The sequence below is a fragment of the Podarcis muralis genome, chromosome 5 (genome assembly GCF_964188315.1).
Source record: "Podarcis muralis chromosome 5, rPodMur119.hap1.1, whole genome shotgun sequence".
In the NCBI taxonomy this organism is placed as follows: domain Eukaryota; kingdom Metazoa; phylum Chordata; class Lepidosauria; order Squamata; family Lacertidae; genus Podarcis; species Podarcis muralis.
The window spans coordinates 67213480-67238255 of NC_135659.1; the positions used below are offsets into that span (position 1 = coordinate 67213480).

The 24776-nt window shown below is 40.9% G+C and overlaps 1 protein-coding gene across 1 annotated transcript in view; it reads right to left on the reverse strand.

Moving 5' to 3' along the window:
- Positions 1-4744: 4744 nt before the first annotated feature.
- The window catches only part of RSBN1 (round spermatid basic protein 1), a 30080-nt gene continuing 10048 nt past the window's right edge, over positions 4745-24776 (reverse strand). Inside the window, exons 2-7 of the mRNA XM_028734524.2 lie at positions 17154-17824; positions 11601-11738; positions 10848-10990; positions 9763-9930; positions 8818-8926; positions 4745-7391 (exon numbers count right to left, since the gene is read on the reverse strand). Coding sequence (XP_028590357.1) covers positions 7029-7391; positions 8818-8926; positions 9763-9930; positions 10848-10990; positions 11601-11738; positions 17154-17824 — 1592 coding nt within the window. The 3' untranslated portion in view covers positions 4745-7028. The remainder of the gene's footprint in view (positions 7392-8817; positions 8927-9762; positions 9931-10847; positions 10991-11600; positions 11739-17153; positions 17825-24776) is intronic.

The window sequence follows — 24776 nt, forward strand, 5'->3', positions numbered from 1 at the left end:
AATCCAGGATCAGCAGAAGCGGGGTGGGGGTGGAACGCGAAGTTGTGCGTAAAATATAAGAGGGGCGAATGGCCCCGTGACAGCGCGGAAAGGAGGGGCAGTGGGGCACTGGCCAGTTGTGGGGGTGGGGGGGTAGGGAGCGATATAAAGAAAGCGGAGTCAACATCTGGACTCCGCCAGGTTCCTTGTTGGTGCACAGCACAAATTAGTTATACATGCAGATGTAGTAAGTTACTCATCATCATCACTTGTCTGCATAAAAAAAAAAGTTGATCTGTTAACTTAAATACCACTCTGTAATTGCAAAAAAGTTGTAGCTGTTGACATTCTGATGGGTTTTTTTAAAATGTATTTACTGTAAAGGTAAAGGGACCCCTGACCATTAGGTCCAGTTGTGGCCGACTCTGGGGTTGCGGCGCTCATCTCGCTTTACTGGCCAAGGGAGCCGGCGTACAGCTTCCGGGTCATGTGGCCAGCATGACTAAGTCACTTCTGGCGAACCAGAGCAGCGCACGGAAACGCTGTTTACCTTCCCGCCAGAGCAGTACCTATTTATCTACTTGCACTTTGACATGCTTTCGAACTGCTAGGTTGTACTTAGAAGCAAACGGTGCTTGCATGTAGCGGCCGGGGAAAATATCCGCGTCATAGGCACATGGCTCTTAGTTCCACAGCCCTAAGCAGCCCATCCTGTAAGCATTTACATGACTACTTCGTATCTAACCCAGTGCTGCACCTCTGACAAATCTCCGTTTCGGCAAATAGGACTCTGAAGATCATGCAAGCACAGCTGTTATAAGCGCCTGATCAATGCAGTTGATCAGACTACGTGAGATTTTTTAAAACCAATCCCTACAGTAGCTCTATACGTTCCATATAGGCTCCTCAATGCTGTTCCTGGCACTGCTTTTGGCTTAAGGGTTGCACGCAGGTAATCTGGGAAGTTCACCTCTTTAGCAGTGTTGAGGCAGGTGGACAGTTCCATTCCTCCACTGGCAGGTGTAGATAGCACAGGTCATGATTCAAATGTATACAGTATAGGAAGATTGCAAGGTTCTGGTGACCATTCTATTCCTTCCCCTCCCCACATTGTGCTCTTCAGATTTATATAAAAAAATTGAATGTGTCAAATGTACCTACATCTCAGCACAGAAAGATTCAGCTGTATTTACCCTACCCTCCCATATTGCTTGTTTCCAATATGACTGTCAGTGGAACAATCTAGTTCAGGACTAATTTGCAGCCAGTAATAAGTTCTAAAGTATAATGGTTTATTCCACCCTGTTAGCACCAGTTTTAAGTTCCCCTGCACAGGGCGCTGAGCCAAGGGGAGAAAAATTGAGCAGATCTGTAACTGAGAAGATTCACTTGGGGACACCAAATTTTGGGCTCACACAAGGCACCATATTACAAAAGATTATCAAAGTCCATCCCTGCCCCTGCCCAATATTCTAACAGTCTTTCTGCCAAACAGCAGTTTTCATTAAGGACAAATCAGACTTCTGTTTATTAAAAAAATACTTTACAGGGGGGAAATCTATGCATTCCATTGTACTATTTGTTTGTTTTACAAAGAAATAACTTTAACAGTTTGATACGCTTGTACAGTCAGCTACTAAAAGAAATGCACTGCGTTAGAGGATTATTCACAGAGAGGCTTAAAATTTTCCCATCAGTTTACACTATTATAAAAACCTCTTTAAAACACTTGCTAAATGTCAATAAATATACTAAGGCCACACAAAGCCAAAAAAGAAAAAGGAAAAACAGTCTTCCAGACAATTGTACATATCCTCTATATGCAAAGACCTTGGATATATTAAAACCACAGAAAAATATCTTGGCTGCCAATCAAAACTGAATTTAATCACAAAACACTACACAAATCTATTTTATACAACATGTAAAGATAAGTATTTGCTTAGACAGAATTGAAAGTGCTATATTAAGAGAAGCCCCTTCTCAACTACATGTGCTGTTGGGTCCTAAAACTATTATGTATATCAATGGAAGGCCATAACATTATTGGAAAGTTGTTTATTGGACCAACATAAAATTTATCTACAGTACAAAGCTTTCAGGAACTGAAGCAACCCCACTCATAGCAACCTTCAAACACAACCAATATGGCTATAAATACTCGGCATTTATAAAAGAAATGAGAGTGCAATCCTGCCAACATTAAACACATTTAGTTTCACAGATTCCAATGGAAAGTCCAGCTTATCTCCCATTAAAAAAAAAAAAATCAAAGGAACTTAAAAGTGCTTAACCTTGGCTAGATTGTGCCCCAGGTGAAAAGAGCTTACTGCTCATAATATAGTCAAGCATGTGAATGGCAGCATGAGAAAACATTTATGTCCATCCATAGGCTCTCCCATCTCTTGACAAGCAGCTACATCCTCACATGTAGGAAAACTACCAACAAAACAAGAGCCCTTTTACTGTTTGGGAAAATCTGTGTGATAAATGTAAGTGTCCCTTAAATATAAAGAACCTTGCACATGTTCCATCTTCATGGAAGAGAACATGTCAGTTATTTACAAAATATATTTTTGTTCATAAATATTTGGGGTGGGGTGTGAAATGCCTATTCCACTTATTTCTTAATCTTACTTTTGCTGCTTTGCTAAATGGATCAGTGGCCCAATACAACCATTCACTGAACACAAATTAATGTTGTTCTTTGGTCCTTAAGGAACAGTGGGATATTTATTCAACATGGAGAGATTAAGAAACTTTAGACAAGAACCGTATTTGTGAAACTGCTAGTAGCTAGCAGATTCTTTACAGTTTTGAGACAATATATATCAAAGAATAACTGGTTTTCAGTTATAGAAATTGGACAGAGAAAAGTCTTCCCAGCTGGAAAATTACCTGTAATAAATAAATCTAAATATAATTCTGCCTTTGAACTCCTTTTCCACTTTGTAACTAAGTTTTACTCAAGAGTAGACCTTAGAAATTACTGTTATGTTCATTAATTTCAGTGGGCCTACTCCAAGTAAAACATAGCTCTATAGTTTATAACATTGCATTTCTTGTTAAGCGAATTTTATTTGCACATCTTGGCATTCAATAATCAATTAAGTTGGCATCAGAAATTTCTGAACAATGCAAGATGTTACTTCCCAGTATCTTCCTGCAAGTTCACTTCTAAAAATACCTTATTTCTCTGAGAGCTAAAGGTTATATGTTCACCAAATAAAGAGTTATTTGGATAATATGAACCCAGTCATCTGTCACTCCTATTTTTCAGGTTCGTAGTAGTCGTCATTGTTCTTATTGCAAATGTTTAAACTAGCCTTCCTTTGCCCAAATCAGGTAAATTTATCACCATGCTAATCCTACATGGCATGTCTCTTATTTAAAAAAGGGAGACCAAGGCAGAGATCCTGAGGGCCATACATGCACTGTGTGGAGCAGCCTGTTCTCCCACTGCAGCCCCTCATTCCCCCAGAAATTGGAGACTATCTAGAATACAGTCCAAAGCTTCAGCAGCGAAATCAACAAAGTCTCTGTGTGTGAACAGAACTCTTTGGTACTTGACCCTAGAATTTAGAAGTAATGACAATTTGTGCTTCTGAACCATTTTGAAAAGATAATGGGTTGGATCCAGACTTGTTCCTCTGACAGCTGAAGGAAACTAGAATAAAGAGCACTGGAGGAAGAAGGGGATTTTTTCCTCCACCACCTCCCACATTGTTCCAGAGGGTCTCCCTGTCTTCCAGAGAAAATTTTCAGGGGGCTACAGTAGGAAGATGGCATTGGTGTAAATCACCTCCCTGCCCCCCTCTACCCTGCTTCCTCCAGCACAAGAAGAAGCCAGGGGAGCATTAATTCTCAATCCAAACCAATATAGTTAAAATGAAATTAAGATAAGTGAACATGACAGAAAGAATTATCTTTAAATGTCTGAAATATATTCAAAATGCTACTACATACAACACAGCATAATTCAACACTAACATATTGAACTGGAAAAGCACAGAACATCATTCCAAGATTCTCCATCTCCATTGGGTGCAGAGAGACATAAGAGGCCATGAAAGATTGATCCATATACCTTTTGCAGGGTATAAATCCATTTGAAAGCAAGCTTCTGTTGTACTTTATGCCCACTGCTATAATTTAATGTGTACAAAAAAACTTTTTATGAATGGTATTGAACTAACTTTTACTCAGAGTAGACCCACTGAAATTCATGAACATAACTAAGTTAACCCCATTAATTTTAATGGGTCTACTCTAGGTGGGATTCACCTGACAAGTCTCATCAGACTTCTGCTTGCGCAACAAGACTTCCCTCCCATGCCCACCCAAATTGGCTCAGAGATCTGGAATAACCCCAGAACAGGACATAGGGAAGATAAGGGGAGTCATTCTATCTGACAAGCTAAATAGCTTGCTCAGACAGAACATTTGCAATAGTGCATGCGACATTGAATTCCACCTTACGTTTCCATTTTAATTCTGTCTGGTCCTAAACTACCACTTAAGCCACTTTCACACGTAATGCTTGTAAGTGCATAATGCACAAAGTGCATGTACTGGAAAAAGCCTATGCAGAAGTTAGACTCATGCACTTTAACCTCCCTGATGTCCAGGAGAAAGACTTCACTGGCATTTAGTTTCACTTTCCTCTTATATCAGCATGTGTGAACCAGCTACAGCTGTTCAACAACTGGCTGTATGTTGGAATTCCTGGTTAGCATAGGATGCTAAACTCATATTTTTAAAAAACAAAAAGCAAACTTAGCAGAAATTCTTCTGGCTGCATAGAGGGCAGAATACAATCTAGAAGCTTAGAAAGGGTCACAGAAGTTTGTCCATGTATTAATTATTTTTTGTTACGTGGGAATGGAGTTTCTGTGAGTACACATTGTTAGAATTTGTTTGTTTAAATTCTGTCAAAATTTTATTTTGGGACAAAGAGATAACAGTTTTCCCTTCAACTGTAAGAACTTTTTTTTTTTATTCCAGTTCCTGAGTGATTATACACAGTGCTGTTTTCATGCTAAGTTGTAAAGACCAGTGTTATATTTGTTGATATAGCTATGTGCAATGCATGGGTAAAGGGAAATCAGTGCTTGGAAGACTAGTAAAATGGATGGAAGAGAAATGCAAAAATAAAGATGGACTTGATCAAATATAAATCATGCACTGAAACTTGTATTGCCTGTGAAGAATTTTACTTTGCAGAGCCTATTAAAGCTTATGAAAATTCTTCTGGACAAGAGTAAAAAAGTGGAAAAAGCCAGAGTACACAGGGGTTATCATCTGAACCAGTATTGGTCAATCTAGAATTTTGTTAAAAGCTACACTCCTGCATTAAAAAAATTACCTTTTGTAAAAAGGTTTTCATCCTAACACCTTATTTACACAGATTACTTAACAATTCATCACCACTCCAATCTGAAAATTCATTTTAAGTTGAAATATTTTCTATTTGTCTTCAGTCTGCACTGAAGACAATACATTTACATGTATATATCAGGAGTAATACAATTTCTATCTAAATCACTGCAATATTTTCTGATCATTTTGCTATTGGTTTAAAACTGTCCTCTGTGCAGAGGTACTAATATGCATATAATCTACACAAAATAATATTGCACAAAGTAATTGCTATTAGAAACAGATTAATATTTGCAGTTCTTTTCAAAAAGATTGATAAAGGTGTGTTGAAATAAACACAGCTGCTTTCTTACTTGCATTGATGTAGTGCTGCAGATCTCTCTCCTACCCCACAAGTATGGAGTTGTTTATTAACAACTATGATTACACCTTAACAAAGGTTATATCCTACATGTGAAGGGCCCATCTCTTCTAGTACCAGAAATAAATGTAATTCAGCATACAAATAATGAATGAAAGTTGACTATAGTTAACATTGGGAAATATTGTATGAGTGCTAAACAATCTTGCTAACGATACTGAACATACTAGTGAGTGTCATTTAACCTTTCAACATAGCACTAGGGTACCCAAGAGTTACATGTGGAAATAGCAGTACACATGAGACTTCCTGTGAAACAGCAATATAGAATTCTTGAGAATAAAGGCAACCAATTTATACTGTGAAGCCTACTCTACTGGATTAAGTGCATCAATGAAAAGGAACATATGGTTTCCACCTCAGGTGCTTGCTGTGAATTGAACAAGCCACCAAGTTGCTTAGAATATTGTAAAGCCTTAAAGTGCTCTAAGATGACAATTTCCTCAGGGAGACTGCCAACAGTTACTTTCATTTGACACTAGTATTACATTTTGCAGTCAGGGAAGATATAAAAAGTAATATTCCCACAAACATTAAAAGCAGAGGTATGGGAAGTGTTACATCAGGTATTACAATTCAACAAGATCACACTCTGCAACTAATCTCAGATATCAGCTTCTTTGTGAAGGTGCTGATAAGCAATTAGGATTAATCTACACTGCTGGTAACTTGAGCTTTCTCTAGGCTTTCAAAGTCTCTCTCACACAAATGTCATTGATCATTAAAAGTGCTGTGCTTTCTCTTTCATTCAAGCCACTAATCAAATGGGAGAGTCACTGTGTGACTCCTCCACAGAAACCAACACTTTTATGCTGAAAGCTAAAGATAAAATAGACGAAGGGATATCAGATTTACTAAATGTTAAATACTTAATGTTCCTGAAGGAGGGGAAAAACATTTGTGGAGATGTTGAATGACAAAGAAAACTGTAGTCCACTACTACATGCTGTACTAAGGAAGTAAAATACAACTCTAACTTTGCATAATCTGTGTAAAAAAGATATGCTTGACATTTTGGAATGTCACCTTTCTTTATAGAATTATAGGCAAGATTTCTCCAATAAAACATAACCCAGTTATAAAACTATAACTTCACATCAAAATTTTAAAAAGCCGTTTAAAAATGTATATGATTATGTACATATCACACAAGAGAGCACATATGACCATCCTGTGGCTTGTGTTGCTGATCGGATTCTAGTTTAAAAACTGGAAGGGGCTGAGCCAGCTTATCTTGTTGCAGAACAAGTCACGACAGAGATGAAAACAATGATGGTGACGCCACTGTTGCTGTCTGTACTTCTGTTCCTACTTCTTCAGACTCCTTTTTCACAAGCACACATTGATCTTCACCTTCTGATTTAGTCTCATCACAGATGCTAGTGTCCATATTTGAAATGCTTTCTGTACTTTGAGAATTCTCCCCTGAAGGATGGTATTGTTTGAGTCTTATATGCCAAGCTAAGCTGCAGACAGCTGACACCGTCTTGAACTGATGAATGACATTTCTAGGGATGAAGTAGATGTCATTGTCACATAGCTGGATTCTAGCATAGCGAATCCCTTCTCGCCTCATTTGGTTTAGCTTAGCTTCATCGACCCATTGAACACACTGAAGGAGAAAAGAAGTTAGAGGTAAACCAGATGCCAGGCCCAAAGTGGGCATTTAGTGTGCAGTGCACATATTCTGCCCTCCAGCCTTTAGTTATTTATTAGCCACAATAAAAAGGGAAAGCCTCAAAATGGCACAAATACCAACAGTCTGGAATTGGAGCTGCTGCTGCTAAACTAATGAGCCAAGTACAACATTTGGTGCAACTTAAAAGATGTGCTTACATATTCAGGTAGCAAAAGCAAACAGTGAAATCCCCATGACTGTCAGAGAAAAGCTACTCAGAAACATGCAGCATTTAATCATGGCTAATATATCTATACTTTATACTAGGTTCAAGCAAATAGTGAACTGTTAAAACTTCCAACTCATAAGTTTGTGACAGCCACACCACAGGGAAGCTGTGAAACAAAAGGAAATGCAAACTTCCCACAAATAATCTTACTTGACTGATCAAAACAACTTCTTGATTAGCTCAAGGGTTTTCTGTTCTCAACACTATTTAAAAACTGTACCCCACTTTTCAAAATTATTTTTCAAAGTGCTTTACTTTGAAGAGAACACACATACAGACAAATCAAATTATAAAAATGCAACAATATTAAAACCAATTTTAAGGTACCTTAGGTAATTTTAAAGTATTCAAAATATAAAAGTGGGGGAGCGAGTGAACTTGTAGAATTCTCTCCTGCGTGAGTTATGACAACTATGGTGCCACGAGTGAGAAGACCCTGCCCCTAGTAACCACCAATTGCATTTTTGCTAGTGCAGGACCTCTGATACCAGTCTTAAGGCTTGGGCAAATTCATATAGTTCTATTCCCACAATGTCTCACTACAAGTCAGTAAAAACCTGCAGGAACCAAGGACATACACACACAAAGTATGTCTGTCCACAAACAGGGTAGAACCTTTAACAGAAGTTTAAACTGCACTTAAGGGAAAGGAATCCAGTATCATCACTTCTGCAAAATCCAGATGACAGTGCAGGTTTGGCCAGTGTTGTGGAACAGAAATTTTGGAACAAATGCCTGAATATGCATTTCATATGTGGGAATTTCATGTGGAAAGAAAGGCCGCATGTAATGGTAAGGTATGTCTATGAAGCACTGGCATGAGGCACTGTTGAGGCAATGTCCCCAATACTGTTCAACACAGTCAATGTGGCTCTGGTAACTGTATGATCCTGCTTGTGGCAGGGGAATGAACTACAATCTAAGGTGCTTCCACTTGCAATCCAATCAAATGTTTGTCAAAACGTAACATTATCTGGTTAAAAAAGGGCATGTTTGTTTTCCAGATCTGTATACTATATTCTGGAAATGTGATTTCACAGGGAAAATACAAGCAGTAAGGGGGGATAGGCAACTAACATCATGCTTTGAAGCAACATGCAAAGTATACATTTCAACAAATGAGCCGACTACCTGCGACACTGGAGGTTCATGTAGATCCAACTGAAGCCTCTGAACTACATCTGTGAAATCCTCAGCATGAAAACAAACTACATCTTTGGTTATACGAGGCTGGTCACTCCTAGAAAAATGAAGACTTTTCCAGTGAGAATGTGCTAGTAGACATCTTGAGAATTATATGTGGGGCCCATTTGTAATCTAAATGTATGGTAAAGGTAAAGTAAAGGACCCCTGGATGTTAAGTTCAATCAAAGGTGACTATGGGGTGTGGCGCTCATCTCACTTCAGGCTAAGGGAACCAGCGTTTGTCCACAGACAGCTTTCTGGGTCATGCTGTCAGCATGACTAAACCACTTCTGGTACAACGGGACACCGTGATGAGTGCCAGAGCACACGGAAACGCCATTTAATTTCCTGCCACAGTGGTACCTATTTATATACTTGCACTGGTATGCTTTTGAATTGCTAGGTTGGCAGAAGCTGGGAAAGAGCAACAGGAGCTCACCCAATTGCATGGATTCAAACCACCAACCTTCTGATCGGCATGGCTCAGTGATTTAGACCTGCTCCATCTAAATGTATAACCGTGTCAGGGACCCACTAATCCCCCAAATCCCCCTAATTCTATAACGAACTAAGCTATGATCAGCAGGGCTCTGAGTAGACTGGGAATTCTCCATTTCCCCCAGAGGTCCACAGAAAACAAAAACTCAGTTTCTCTTTGTTTCTATGGTGGTTCAGAGTTTAACTCAGGGTAGTTTATTATGACAAGACTGGAGAGCCCCTGGTCTATAGCAATTTGCTTAGTACAAATGAAATATTCCTGACAAATATTGGTTTGTTGGTTTTTAAATGTTCTGTTTTCCTGAATATTCTAGTGCAGCGTACTAGACAGCTTTCTGAATGATCTGCTCAAAAGAATTCCAAGCATATTCTGACTTGCTACACCACACTTACCATTCACCAAACTGTACAGCTTTCAACACTCCAACAGCAGCTGTACTCTGCCAGTCAAATCCTTGCCCAACATGATCAGCATGGGCTCTTGTTCTGTCTTCAAAGAGAACTTCACGGGGTTCACTGGTCCGAGGTAGATACTGGAGGTTTTTTATTTCATTCATTGATCTATGAAGTGGGGAGAAGAGAAAGAAGGCTGTTAGAACTATGCAGTGGGGATATTGACATCTTAAAACAAAAAAGCTTCCCCAGCTCTACTATAGAGGCAGTCATGTGATATTCAGAGATTTAGCTACAGTTTTATAGTTTTACCTAGAATAAAAACAAATGATAGCAACAAATCTCACTGATGTTTTTTAAATCAAGGGCTCTGCATAACCTCTGTAGCACTTCAAGATTTTAATAACTCAAATATAAAATGGAATCCTGATTACAGGAAGACTTCTAAAATGTGTTCAAGTGAAGACACTTACAAGCCCCAATCAAACCTCACACTTAAGTGCAGCAAGGTCAGGGGTCAGTGAACGTAGCCAAATGCCTCTAATAATATTTCAATTTAACAGTACCCAAAGAAGCTTAGAAAGTCATTAATATGGTGGCACTTTAAAAAGTCAACCATTTAATAAGATATAGAATTGTAATGCTCTACCTCTACACAAATATTATGCTGGTGTGTCCAGCTGTATTGCTATTAAGGGACATTACATGTCATAATTTGTACTTAGGCGCTTAAGCTGGAATATACTGCTACCCATTTCCTGGAGGAAGAAAAGGTTTTTAAAAGCTCCACATACTCTGCAATGTATACAGTTTGAACTTCAAAACAATGGCACCATCAGTATACATGGCATTTTACCAAACAGAGGCAAGTCCCTGCCTGAAGGAGTTAAGAATACATGGCACTGAGGTGACTAAGAGAAAAGAACATTACTACATTCTGCAGTGCATAGTTAAATTTCAGTATGGGAAAAGCTGGTACTAATTATACGATCAGCTGAGAGATCAGAATCAGTAAAGAGTTTTGTGAACTCAACTGTACGGCAAGCATTAAAACTTTCCTGTAAAATAAATTTAAGGAGTATTACCTCCGCCGTTTGAATGGTGACTTTGGCATATCAGCTGTTGGGATCATCTGTTCTCCTGGTCTTACCCACATTATGGGGCCATCATCACTTTGTGACCTGCATTGAAGTCTGAGGCTAGAAAGAGTACCCCAAGGTAAAGTCATCTGTATAAAGCAAAAGAAATCCAAATCAGGTGGTCAGCAAGACAAAATGCTACTGAAGAGAGGCACAGCTTCCTTATTGAAAAGAACCCTACACACAGAGAGAGAGAGATGTGTTTATAAAACCAGGATTATACTACATGGATATAATCATATATACACAAAATATGTCATATATATTCCACTCAGTCATGTGAAAACAGTGGGGTGGAGTGGGAAACCTCAGGCGTGGGGACTGAATGCAAGACATACCTTCACCAGCTCTGCTTTGAGTCCTCCTCAAATGATCTTGCCTGGTTAGAATGTGTTATTGGGCTGTGGTAACATCTCTTGCTTAGTTGGATTTGTGGGGGTAAAACAACTCTGAATTTTGATACACGGAATGAAGCCTACTGTACAAAAGATAGGAACCACATCCTTTCACCCCCGGCCATGTCCACCGCTGTCATATACACCCCCTCCCCACAAAAGAAGCCCCATTATGGAATGCCTCAGGCTGAGGAAAGTTCCCCGGTCCTGTAGTAGGCAGACTCATGTATTCATTATTATGCTTAACCATTCTGTGATTAATAATATGTTACAGGTTCTCATATGCAATAAAGTTAATTCTTACACGAAGAAATGGAGATTCTTCCAACATATCAAGAAATTCTGGGAAATAGTCTCCAACTTCTTCATCTACTGCTCCAACAAGACTGATCTGCCTCATCGGACCTGCTCTGTAGGTTCCACAGCAGTATGTTCGACTGACCTGTACAAATAAAGCAAAAATGTGTTTTTACTCCATACCATAGCATATACTTGATATAGTGTACTATGTTATTGTGAAGTCTAAATGAGTACTGGAATTGACTGAATATAGTGAAGAAATAAACACTTGGATGTGCGAGTGAATTTCTTCTTTTTGTAGGCAATTGGTTACAAAGCAGGTTGGGCCCTTCTGAGCATAGATCATACAGCATTCATCTGCAGGGAAGAGCCATTACCACCCTGCAAGAGGGAACCACCAAAACATCTAGAGAAAACTGAAGAACCGTGGACAGTCTTAAAGAATGCAAACAATTTGAACTAAAGGTGACAATCAAATGGAGAAGAACTGAAGAAAAAATTCCCCTGGTAGGTATCAAAACAAGTTGATTAGGCAGGTGCCCTGAACTGACATTATACCACCCTGAACAATACCGAAAAGGAAACAAAAGTTGAAACACATCTGTACATCCAAGTTTTTGTATTTCACCCAAAATGTTGTAACAAAAAGGATTCTAAGTGGAAAACTAGTGTAAGCCATATAAGCAAATAATTTCCTAAAGTCATCTCTTGTCAAGGAAACATATTTAGTAGTAGTAGTAGTAGTAGTAGTAGTAGTAGTAGTAGTAATTGTGTATCCAAATACTAAAAAGTGGCTTTCTTAAATTTACCTGTGATGGAGAAAGATAGCTACCCAATTGGCATCATAAGAGACAAGGTTGATGAAGCATAGCAGTAAATAAACATTTAAGCTACTTTGGGAGCAATCCTATGCATCTCGGTGTACAGGCTATTGTGGAATTCCCCTGCTGTCTCCTCCCCACCGCCACCACGAGCAGAAAGGGAGGTCCACTCCAGACACCTCCACATTGCAAAGTTTCCCCGCTATGGATTCTTCTGCCACCATCTTCCGAAGATTTTTATGTAGAGTAAATTAACAGTTCATTGTAAACACCAAAGGTATGCTGTTCTAACTATGTATAGTAGAGGGGAAAGGAAGGAAGAATCTGTGTGAAAGCTCAATGCCCTTACACCTTCAGAGTGGCATTTAAGCAGCTCTGAACTCTAAACTGGATTTCATTCAGAAGCATATAGAATTACAGAATCATAGAGTTGGAAGGGATGCATTACATACCATATTGGCCCAAATATGAGCCGCACCTGAATATAAGCCACACTTTTAAAATTCAAGGGGGGGGGAGAAGAAAAAGACAATACCTGAATATAAGCCGCTCCCTTAAAATTCCACAGGCACTCACACCTGTTCTGTTTTACCATATGACTGTTTTAGCAGCGATATCGTAAAAGCCAGTTTTTGTAAGGTCGCAAATTTAAGCCGCACTTTAACTTTTCATGGTTGGAATTTGGGAAAAAGTGAGGCTTATATTCAGGCAAATACGGTAATATTTTGCACTTGGGTTCAAATGTTTAAATAAAATGCGCATACATTTTTCACCTGTTGTGAAGGAAACATGCACATTTTAACTGAAGTTTATTCCAGAACAAAGGCAATAATAAAGAATGGATCTTTCCCCTGCATACAAGCATGTGTTTTGCCCATAGGGATAATTTAACCATCTATGTACCCTTCACAATTGATCTCAAGACTGAACATTCTGTATTCTGATATTGATACCAGAGTGCAAGTAGTATTAAAAAAAATTTTTTTAATTAAATGTTCATTAATCATTCTTTATCAGACAGTCACAGAGGCAGTGTACAACCAACAAAACAAAAGGCAAGCTTAAAGCAAGTAGAGGAATCCTACCACCGAATGAGGCTGATCTGGAATTCCAAGATACTTAAGTAATGTCCTGAACATCAGCTTTCATTTGAAAAAAAACAAAACAAGAAACTTGCAGAGAAGATATTGACTGCAATAAAAAACTTTACAGTCATACCTCAGGTTAAAGTAGCTTCAGGTTAAATCTTTTCAGGTTGCGTCCCCCGGCGACCCGGAAGTAACTGAATGGGTTACTTCCGGATTTCACCGCTGGCGCAGACGCTCAAAATGACGTCACACAAATGCACAGAAGCGGCGAATCGTGACCTGCGCAGACGCGGGTTGCGTTCTGCTCAGGATGCGAACAGGGCTCCGGAACGGATCCCGTTCGCATCCAGAGGTACCACTGTACTTGGCAAACATCCTTCTAGACTAGCCTAAGAGGGCGTAGACTTAGGCTAAGACCTATATTACCAAGGTTATAGCTTCAGAAAGGGAAGAGAAACCTTGAAGCCAAGCCAAGAAACGTACTAGTGTGGAAGGAACTGTTGGAAGGAACACATGGAAGTTGGATGATGCTGAACAAGGCTGTGGACAATAAATGACCAGTACAGGATGGATGTTCACACACAGCAACAATAGCAGTAAATGCACCTATTGTTCCTTTTTCTTAATTGCATTTGCAGAAATTTGAACAAGTTTATTTAACTGAGTTACAAAGTAAAAAAAATTAGTGTTGAGCTAAAAACCTTCTTCTGACAGTTCAAAATAGGTCCATATCACATGCCTTTTAGACCAGCACACCTAAAAGAGCATGAAAATTTGGGGACACATGTCCGTCCCCCCAGAACACCTGTTGTCTCAATTGCAATTGGACAGTCTAGAAAGCACTTTAAAAACCTGTATGTTTCAGTGCCAAAAGATCAATATGCACTTTCCACTGAAACCAATGAAATGTCAGAACAGAGCTGGTTAACCTGTGGCGCTTCATATGCTGCTGAACTACAGCTCCCATAATAATAATTTTCTGACTTGGGCAATTTTAGAATATACATATATAGCATTAGGATCAAAGTACATTAGAGCTAGGGAGTCTCTCAAAACAATTATGTCAGTTAGAAAAATATGGAATATAATGTCTAATAAAAATAAAATTGATCAATTTACTCATGGCTAAATTGACTTTGTGGGGAAACCCTATTTTAAAAATTGAGGGAAAGATGGTAATATGGAAAAATTGCACAGAAGCAAGCATACTGACTTTGAACCAACTGACAGATGAAAAAGATGAATTTTACACATTCTTTTAAGAGACAACTCTATCAGCCCAATGGAAATATTTGCAGCTGCAACACATGGTTTGGACCAGCAGCTTTTACAGCTTCTGAGATACCAGAGATATTAGAACTGATCAAATACTTTGAAACTAAAAAGCCTGCAAGTACTTTTTATAGATACAGTGGTGCCTCGCAAGAGGAAAAGAATCCGTTCCGCGAGTCTCTTCGTCTTGCGGTTTTTTCGTCTTGCGAAGCAAGCCCATTAGCAGCTTAGCGCTATTAGCGGCTTAGCGGGCTTAGCGGATCAGCTGATAAGCGGCTTAGCGGATCAGCTGTTAAGTGGCTTAGCAGATCAGCTGATAAGCGTCTTAGCGATCAGCTGTTAAGCGGCTTAGCGATCAGCTGTTTAGCGGCTTAGCGATCAGCTGTTAAGCGGCTTAGCAGATCAGCTGTTTAGCGGCTTAGAGGATCAGCTGATAAGTGGCTTAGCGGCTTGGGGGAAAGGGGGGGAGGGGGAAAAACCCTGCAGGAACTCGCAAGACATTTTCGTCTTGCGAAGCAAGCACATAGGAAATTCGTTTTGTGAAGAACCTCCAAAACGGAAAACCCTTTCGTCTAGCGGGTTTTCCGTCTTGCGAGGCATTCGTCTTGCGGGGCACCACTGTATTTGCTATCAATGAATCAATTCGAAACACAGATTTTAAAAAATGAGTGGAACAAAGAATTGGATGTTCCTGTATTACCTAGATAGTGGGAAAGTGTTTCAGCTTCCTTAGTAAAGGTGTCTATGGATCTGAAATGATAACTTATGCAACAGAAAATGTTTACAATCTACTGGACTCCATTGTGTTTATATAGAAAAAGACTGTCTAAACCAGCATGTTGTTTGATATGTAATAAACATAATGCTTCTTTAAAACACATTGACAATGACTTACTAAGTTTTCAGAGAAAGTATTGGATTGTATAAACATGACTGTGCAGAATTGGTTAGAATTTTCAGAGGTAAATATTCTATTGAATTATGTACCTACTATATGAAATTTGACAAGTAGACAATATAAATGGATTTTTTGTGCCCTTACTAAAAAGGTAAAGGATCCCTGGACAGTCAAGTCCAGTCAAAGGTGACTACGGGGTGCGGCACTCAACTTGCTTCAGGCCGAGGAAGCCAGCATTTGTCCACAAACAGCTTTCCAGGTCGTGGCACCAGCATGACTTCTGGTGCAACGGAACTTCTGGTGCAACGGAACACCGTGACAGAAGCCAGAATGCACAGAAACACCATGTACCTTCCCGCTGCAGCAGTACCTATTTATCTACTTACACTAGTATGCTTTTGAACAGAGCAACAGGAGCACACCACCGTCATGCAGATTGGAACTGCCAACCTTCCAACCAGCAAGCCAAAAGGCTCAGTGGTTTAGACCACAGTGCCACCTGCATCTCTCGCCCTTACTATGGCCAAGAGACTGATACTGATGCACTGGAAGGATAAATCTATGGCCTCTTTTAGTCAATGGATTAAGGATATGGCAACACTTGCAACTTATGGATTGCTTATAGTTATAGTTATAGTTATAGACTTTGTATGGACAAGTATAAAGATATTTGGAACGTGTTTATAAAATAATTATAACATTTATATACCTATATACTAGACAAGCATATACAGTGGTGCCTCGCAAGACGAAAATAATCCGTTCTGCGAGTCTCTTTGTCTAGCGGTTTTTTCGTCTTGTGAAGCAACCCTATTAGCGGCTTAGCACTATTAGCGGTTTAGCGGCTATTAAAGGCTTAGCGGCTTAGCGGCTAAAAGGCTATTAGCGGCTTAGCGGCTTAGAAAAAGGGGGGGAGCGGGGAAAAATCGCAAGACTCGTTTTCGTCTTGCGAAGCAACTCAAAAACGGAAAACCCTTTTGTCTAGCGGGTTTTTCGTCTTGCGAGGCATTCGTCTTGCGGGGCACCACTGTATGGAGTTATAGCTGCTTGAATATATAGTGATATAATATATGTTCACCCACCTTTACTTCTTTTTTATTATTATTTCCAGTGTATTTTGTTCAATTGAAATATTCTCAATAATAATAATAACTCATGTTTGTTCAATGACAGGCTGGAAATGGGAAAGTAGGAAACTATGGTTCAAAAAGGCTGTGTACTAGTTGGAGTGGGAAGGCATTCAGAAGCAGCCTAGATAGCACAAAATCTACATGGCTTTAAATTGCAGGGACTATCATCCTATATACAGACAAAGTTATAGGTTTGTTATTGAAGGAAAGGTAGTTGGAAGACAGTAGCTGACAGAATTGTCTAGATTTTGGTTCGTGTTTCTGCCCTAGCGCTCCTTTGTGAGTTTCTCAGGTGAATGATATGCTTAGTTTCCAATACTCTTGGGTCTTTAGGATGACATCTCTTACCTGAGCATGAAAGTTTGAAATGGTTGTTGTTTCAATATCCTTCTTGCCAAGGATTTCCATTTTGACTGGAGTGTTAGGAAAATTAAAAGCAAAGTAATCCAAGAAGTCTGGCAAGTAGGCAGCTGCCCCATGAACTATAGCTAGAGCATAGTATGCTGCATTTTTCTCATTTTCACTGAATGTCAAAGCAAGAAACTCTTCTGCAAATCTCTCCATCTCCACTGGAGACAAAAATGAGAGTTCATCCATGTAGGCATGAAGAACCAGAGCTCCTCCATTTGACTGACGCTCTTCATGAATAAAGTTACTAAATTTAGTGCCTGTTTTTAAGAAGCTGCTGCGAACAGAATGCTCCTGGTGTGTAGTAAATGGAGACTGCACCCCCTGGGGTATCCTATATTCCTGCATGCCCAAATTCAACTGACACAGCTGCTCATCTTTTAGGTACCTAAAAGATTCCTTATTTTCTTCCAAGTTATCACTCTCCCCTGGAGTCAAAATCTCTTTGTTGATACGGGTAAGACCAGCACACACAGTCTGCACTTCTTTATTATACATTTTCAGATGCCTCCCCCTCATATCTTCTCTGTGTTTCTTTTTCTTCTTTTTCTTTATTTTCTTTACAATAAGACTGTCAGCTCTCTGGGTCTTGCCATTTTCATCTCGGCTTTCTAGAAATAATAAGAAAATTAGAATTCTATTGTTGCACCATAAAAATAGTCAAGAACATTAGGAAGAAAAGCCCTGACCCACCTCCCGGACACTCAGTGTGAAAATCTTCACAGTTTTCAGTGCTTGGATATATCAGGTTGGGAATTTGGGTCTCAGAAAGAGAACATATTATGACACCTTCAAGACTAGCAAACTTAATATGTCCTAAGTGTAAGGTACTGTGAGACTTTTTTGGCTGGAATAGACTAACCTCTGAAAAGATTTTCAGTAAGTTTGGGGGGGGGAGTTACTGCATTGCTTTACCTTTGAAAATCAAGACAGTAGGTTTACAGAAAAAAATGAGCTACTTTCTGCATTATTAAGTGCTCCTGTATGTGATTTATACAACACATAGCAGTTCAAGAAGGATTTGTTTACACATTTATCTGTTAGTTATACAGTAGTATGTCAAGCCTATTTGAGAATTGTGAGCAGGGCTGTTTTGATGCTGTAATTCTATAACAGGCATAGGCAAACTCGGCCCTCCAGATGTTCTGGGACTACAACTCCCACAATCCCTAGCTAACAGGACCAGTAGTCAGGGATGATGGGAATTGTCTCCCAAAACATTTGGAGGGCCGAGTTTGCCTATGCCTGTTCTATAATGGAAAATTCAGATAAAATAAGCTGAGCTTGAGAAGTGATGAGCAATTACTGGTAAACTTTCAAAAGGTAAAGGTAAAGGGACACCTGACCATTAGGTCCAGTTGTGACTGACTCTGGGGTTGCAGCGCTCATCTCGCTTTATTGGCTGAGGGAGCCGGCGTACAGCTTCCAGGTCATGTGGCCAGCATGACTAAGCCACTTCTGGCAAACCAGAGCAGCACACAGAAATGGCGTTTACCTTCCCGCCGGAGTATTTATCTACTTGCACTTTTTGACGTGCTTTCAAACTGCTAGGTTGGCAGGAGCAGGGACCGAGCAACGGGAGCTCACAAAAAGGTAAAAAAAGGTAAAGGTACCCCTGCCCGTACGGGCCAGTCTTGACAGACTCTAGGGTTGTGCGCCCATCTCACTCAAGCGGCCGGGGGCCAGCACTGTCCGCAGACACTTCCGGGTCACGTGGCCAGCGTGACATCGCTGCTCTGGCGAGCCACAGCCACACACGGAAACGCCGTTTACCTTCCCGCTAGTAAGCGGTCCCTATTTATCTACTTGCACCCGGGGGTGCTTTCAAACTGCTAGGTTGGCAGGCGCTGGGACCGAGCAACGGGAGCGCACCCCGCGCGGGGATTCGAACCGCCGACCTTTCGATCGGCAAGCCCTAGGCGCTGAGGCTTTTACCCACAGCGCCACCCGCGTCCCACACAAAAATGTAGAGTGGTGCTAAAAGATTTCTAGTGCCTGGGGGTAGTGCTTCAGTACTTTATATAGCATCTCATCCCTCCTATGACCAGCAAACCCAGAACTAAGCATTACAGTAAACAATTAATTAAGCACAATGGCTCCTGGCAGTCTCCAGGTTAGCTTATTGTTTATTGCAGTGTGGTGGACTCAATTAAAAGTAATGGATTTGCCATTTAACTCACTTCACAGCCTGGGATCGGGATACCTGAAGGAGCGTCTCCACCCCCATCGTTCTGCCTGGACACTGAGGTCCAGCACCGAGGGCCTTCTGGCGGTTCCCTCACTGCGAGAAGCAAAGCTTCAGGGAACCAGGCAGAGGGCCTTCTCGGTAGTGGCGCCCGCCCTGTGGAACGCCCTCCCATCAGATGTCAAAGCGATAAACAACTATCTGACATTTAGAAGACAGCCCTGTTTAGGGAAGTTTTTAATGTGTGATATTTTGATATATTTTTAATCTTTGTTGGAAGCCGCCCAGAGTGGCTGGGGAAACCCAGCCAGATGGGCAGGGTACAAATAATATATTTTTATTATTATTATACCTTAGGGGCTACACAGAGAGAGATCTTAAACAAGGACCCTTCTTTGGGTGCCCCCATCATAGGCGTAGCCGGGGGGCAGGGAGGGGCAGCTGTCCCTCCCCAAATCAATAAAATTCAATAAAAATACATAGTAAACTGAGGTTCTGCCCCCCCCCAACAAAAGGCCTGCCCCCCCCAAAAAAAATCATGGCTATGCCCATGGCCCCCATATCTGGGGCATGGTGGGCTACATGAGAAAGAGATTAATAAGTGGTGACATCTCAACTGTGGAAAGCTCTTCCGGCTTCACTTGGCATGTCCCTTAATACTTATATTGCCAAATTTTTATAATTTTTATAATTATCAAAAAAATATTGTTACAATATCTAGAAAATATTTGTTACAGTATCTAGAAAGTTTGTGGGAGAGACAATCAGAGCCTTAGGCTGCAGTCCTAAATGTATTTACTTAAAATTAAGTCTAGTTTATTACAAAGGGGCATATTGTTGAGCAGAAGTGGTTAGGAATAGACTGTTGCGGCTACATTAGGAGCTTACTGCCAAGATAGATAAGACACCTCTTGTCATGTCTAGTTTGGACCTTAAGAGACAGGTACTCATAATCCTGTTCTTTAAATAAACATAATTTGAAAATGGAACACAATCCAGAGAATATTAGGTGAATCCAGGTGGCAATCCAACATCCAATTACTAGAATATAAGACCTATAAAACCAATGCTACAATCCTATGTACACTAAAGTAAGCCTGAATAATTTAATGGCTGTTACTTCTGTGTAAACAGACATCTATAGGATCATGCATCATATTCTCAATGGGATGGAATGATCCTGGGAAATTTAGTTTACACACCCTCCAGTACTATACTATACAGTGGTACCTCGGGTTAAGTACTTAATTCGTTCTGGAGGTCCGTTCTTAACCTGAAACTGTTCTTAACCTGAAGCACCACTTTAGCTAATGGGGCCTCCTGCTGCTGCCGCACCGCCAGAGCATGATTTCTATTCTCATCCTGAAGCAAAGTTCTTAACCTGAGGTACTATTTCTGGGTTAGCGGAGTCTGTAACCTGAAGCGTATGTAACCCGAGGTACCACTATACAGTACTATACAGTACTATACTATACGAATGGGGAAATTCCTGTGCATTAATGGGGAGGAAAAAGCCAGTGGTGTGGCCTCACAGGCGATATGATCATATGTGCCACCAACAGAAACTATGAATGCATGCAAGCAATTGGCACCAATAATGAAAAGCAGTGTGGCAAGCCAGATACTACAAGTTAATTCATATGCACAAAATACTACCTATGCCAGTTAGAGGATATGATCACTCTGGGGAATTTTCTAGTGGCAAAAGTTGGCAATCCTGCATAGATCGTGGTATGGCCACTCTAGAAAAAAACCAACCTGGCCTGAATGGCATTCAACAACTACTGTTCAGTTGCAAACATCCGCTTTTTTGCCAAGGCGCTTGAAAGAGTTGTAGCAGTGCAACTGCAGAATTCTTGGAGAAAACAGATTACCTAAACCCATTCTAATCCGGAGCCCAGGTTTGGGACTGAATCAGTTTTGGAAGTCTTCATTAATTACCCTAATCAAGAGGACAGGGAAGCCATGACTCTGCTGCTAGTGTTCAATCCCCCAGCAGCTTTTGACATTATTAAGCATAGCATTTATGGGAGATGGGTATCAGGGAACTGTTCGGCAATGGTCCTGATCTAATATCCTGGCACAGTTCCAGAAGATGCCATTAGATGAATTCTTCTCACCCCCTTGTTCTTGCTGCAGGGCATTGTCTCCAATGTTATTTAATGTCTTTATGAAGCTTCTGGGAGCAGTCATTAGGATCGAGGTGTCACCAGTATACTGATGATACCAAACTATTTCTCCGTAGTACCTGAACTGAGAATGGCTGAGCAGGCCTTGGATGCAATGGTGGGCTAGATGAGAACTAAGTCCAAATCCTGGCAAGATGGAGGCTCTACAGGAGAGTGGTTCCTGAGCCCCAGGAGCGGGTAAGTTCCTGCTCTGGATTGGGTCACGTTTCCCTGAAGGAGCAAGTGCATGCTTTGGGGGTGTTCCTAGTTCTAGCTCTGTCACTAGTGCCACAACTGTCACCTGTGAATAGAAGTTCGTGTTTATCAGCTTCGGCTGGTAAGACAACTGTGGTTGTCATTAGATTGGAATAGCATATGTGGGGATATGCCGTATTTTTCACTCCATAAGACACACTTTTTTCCTCTTAAAATCTAAGGGGAAATGTCTGTATGTCTTATGGAGCAAATGTGTGGTCCCTGGGGCTGGGGGGGAGCAGGCTTCCCCCGCCAGCCCCGACCTGCTCTTTGGGGCTGGGGGTGGGGGAAACCCAGGCTTCCCCTGCCAGCCCCACAAGCCCTGGGGAGGCTTTGCGTGGCTATCCTTGGCTTTTGCGGGAGGTGGGGGAAGGGACAGAGCAAGGCTCTCTCACTTTCCCTACCTCCCGCAAAAGCCCCCAAGAGCCGTACTCCCTTTAAAGAGCCGCGCAGAGTGTGTGTGTGGCTCTTGGGGGCTTTTCCCTTCTCCCTCCTCAGGGAAAAGCCTGCAAGCGCCGCACACAGGCTCCACGCGGCTCATAAAAGCGAGCGCTGAGAAGAGCCTGGGATGCATACAGGCTCTGCTCAGCACTCCCTTTAAATAAATTTTTTTTCTTGAATCCCCCCCCCCCCTTATGGCACGAAAAATACGGTACTTGAAGTTGGTCTAAAGCTTAATTGGGCTTAAATGCGCCCCGCTGGTCGGTTTAATCCAGCTCCTGTGGCAGTTTATCTCCTGGGGTAAAATCTTTAAAAAACGCTCAACAACTTACTTCAATCCTAAAAAAAGCTCATGCTCACTTCATCAAATCTGGCCCTCTTTCAAAAAGGTTTGGGCACCCCTGAGTGCAGCTAATGTAGATCACAGTAGCAAGGTTGCTTGAGGGGGCAAACTACCACCAGCATAACACACCGCTACTTTATTTACATGATTTGAAGTGGCTGCCTGATACCACACCAAGTTCAAGGTACTGGTACTAACATAAAAGGCCCTATACTACTCAGGACCAATTTACTTTAGAAATCATCTTATCCTTTATACAATCAGTAAGTCACTGAATTCTGTGGAAGAGTTTCCCCCACAGTTCCCAAAATATTAGACGTTTGCTCCACAGCAACCGAGAGCAGGGCTTTCCTTATGGCTGCTCCTGATTTGTGGAACCTCATTCCTGTAGATATGACAGGTACCCACTATTCCTATTTTTCAATAGGCTTTTCCAGCTGGATGAGAAAGTCTCTGCCTTGGATGTTCATTTTGTATTGTTTTTATACCTATCAATTATTTTTGTACTTTAAAAAAAAACAGTATTTTTTCTTTTTTTGTGATATGTTTGTAAATTGCCTTGACGCATATTGAAGTCAATTCATAAATAAATAAAATTCCCAAATCCCTGTGCAGTGTGCGTGCAGATTCATTTGGAGAAGCTGCTAGACAGAAAGAGAGCAAGTAAGCAAGAGGAAGCAGCTAGGGAATATAGAGCGCCAGCACAACCAAGGAAGACACCATACACAACTACAATAGTTATTTTAGGCACCACTGATTATTTGTTGCACTGCCTTAAGTCAGAATGATTTATCATCAATCACAATGAGTCCCTGAATACAGCAAGTACCACTCAAATAGCCTCCTGAATTCATCTCGCTGAGATCAAAGCTCAATAAGTTGCTATGACAGGTTTCAGAAATGCTGAGTAAAAAGGATGCCATAATTATATACTCCAACAACTTAATGCCCCAGCAGCTAACAATGTCTTATTTTGTAACACACCTATAAATTGCTTATTCTGGATCCTTATAACAACAACAACAAAAAAATCAAATCATGCTTCATAGCTGAATGAGCATTTTAAAGACCCTTCAAAAGGCTATTCTGCTTTAAGAGGAAGGCTCTGTAATGTTACTTTGTTGGTGTTACTGTTTGTAAAGTAACATGTTGCAATATAATAGACAATTATAAAGAAGAGATCCAGAAAAGTGATACCAATTAGGAAAAAAACCTCAATTTTTTTTTTTGGGGGGGGGGAGTAACCTGATGGATTTTCAACAAAATTGAGCAAGCAAAATATACTGACAGTATCATACTGCACCCAAGGGATCAAATATCTAGGATTCAGACATCTGAAGATTTAAACAACTGAGCAGCAATGGATTGAGAAGTCCCCTACCCCACCAAGAGATATGAAAAATTAAGGTATTAAAAATTGAGGCAGACCATCATATTGCAGAATTTTAAGTCTTAAGCTCTCTCCTTGGATATTTTATATTAAAGTGAAATGTACTGTACAGTGCTATCATAAGAATTAATAGCAAAAATGGCTAACAAGCGATTGTATCTAGATATTAATGTGAACTAATCATTCTAGTGGGACGCGGGTGGCGCTGTGGGTTAAAGCCTCAGCGCCTAGGACTTGCCGATCGAAAGGTTGGCGGTTCGAATCCCCGCGGCGGGGTGCGCTCCCATCGTTCGGTCCCAGCGCCTGCCAACCTAGCAGTTCGAAAGCACCTTCGGGTGCAAGTAGATAAATAGGGACCGCTTACCAGCGGGAAGGTAAACGGCGTTCTGTGTGCTGCGCTGGCTCGCCAGATGCAGCTTGTCACGCTGGCCACGTGACCCGGAAGTGTCTTCGAACAGCGCTGGCCCCCGGCCTCTTAAGTGAGATGGGCGCACAACCCCAGAGTCTGTCAAGACTGGCCCGTACGGGCAGGGGTACCTTTACCTTTACCTTTAATCATTCTAGTAAGTTTCAAGATGCCTACTGAAATTATAGCCTTTGGGTATACAGCAAACCTCAACAATTTCAAAGCCCATCTGGTCCACACAAAAGGTATCAAAAGTAGTGGCTTATCCAGGTAGATATTTTTGTATCAGCATTGATCAGTGAAGCTGACTAGCAACTGGCAGACTCCCATGTTTTAAAGTCACAGAGACAATGGCTCAGGATGGAACTCAGAAGC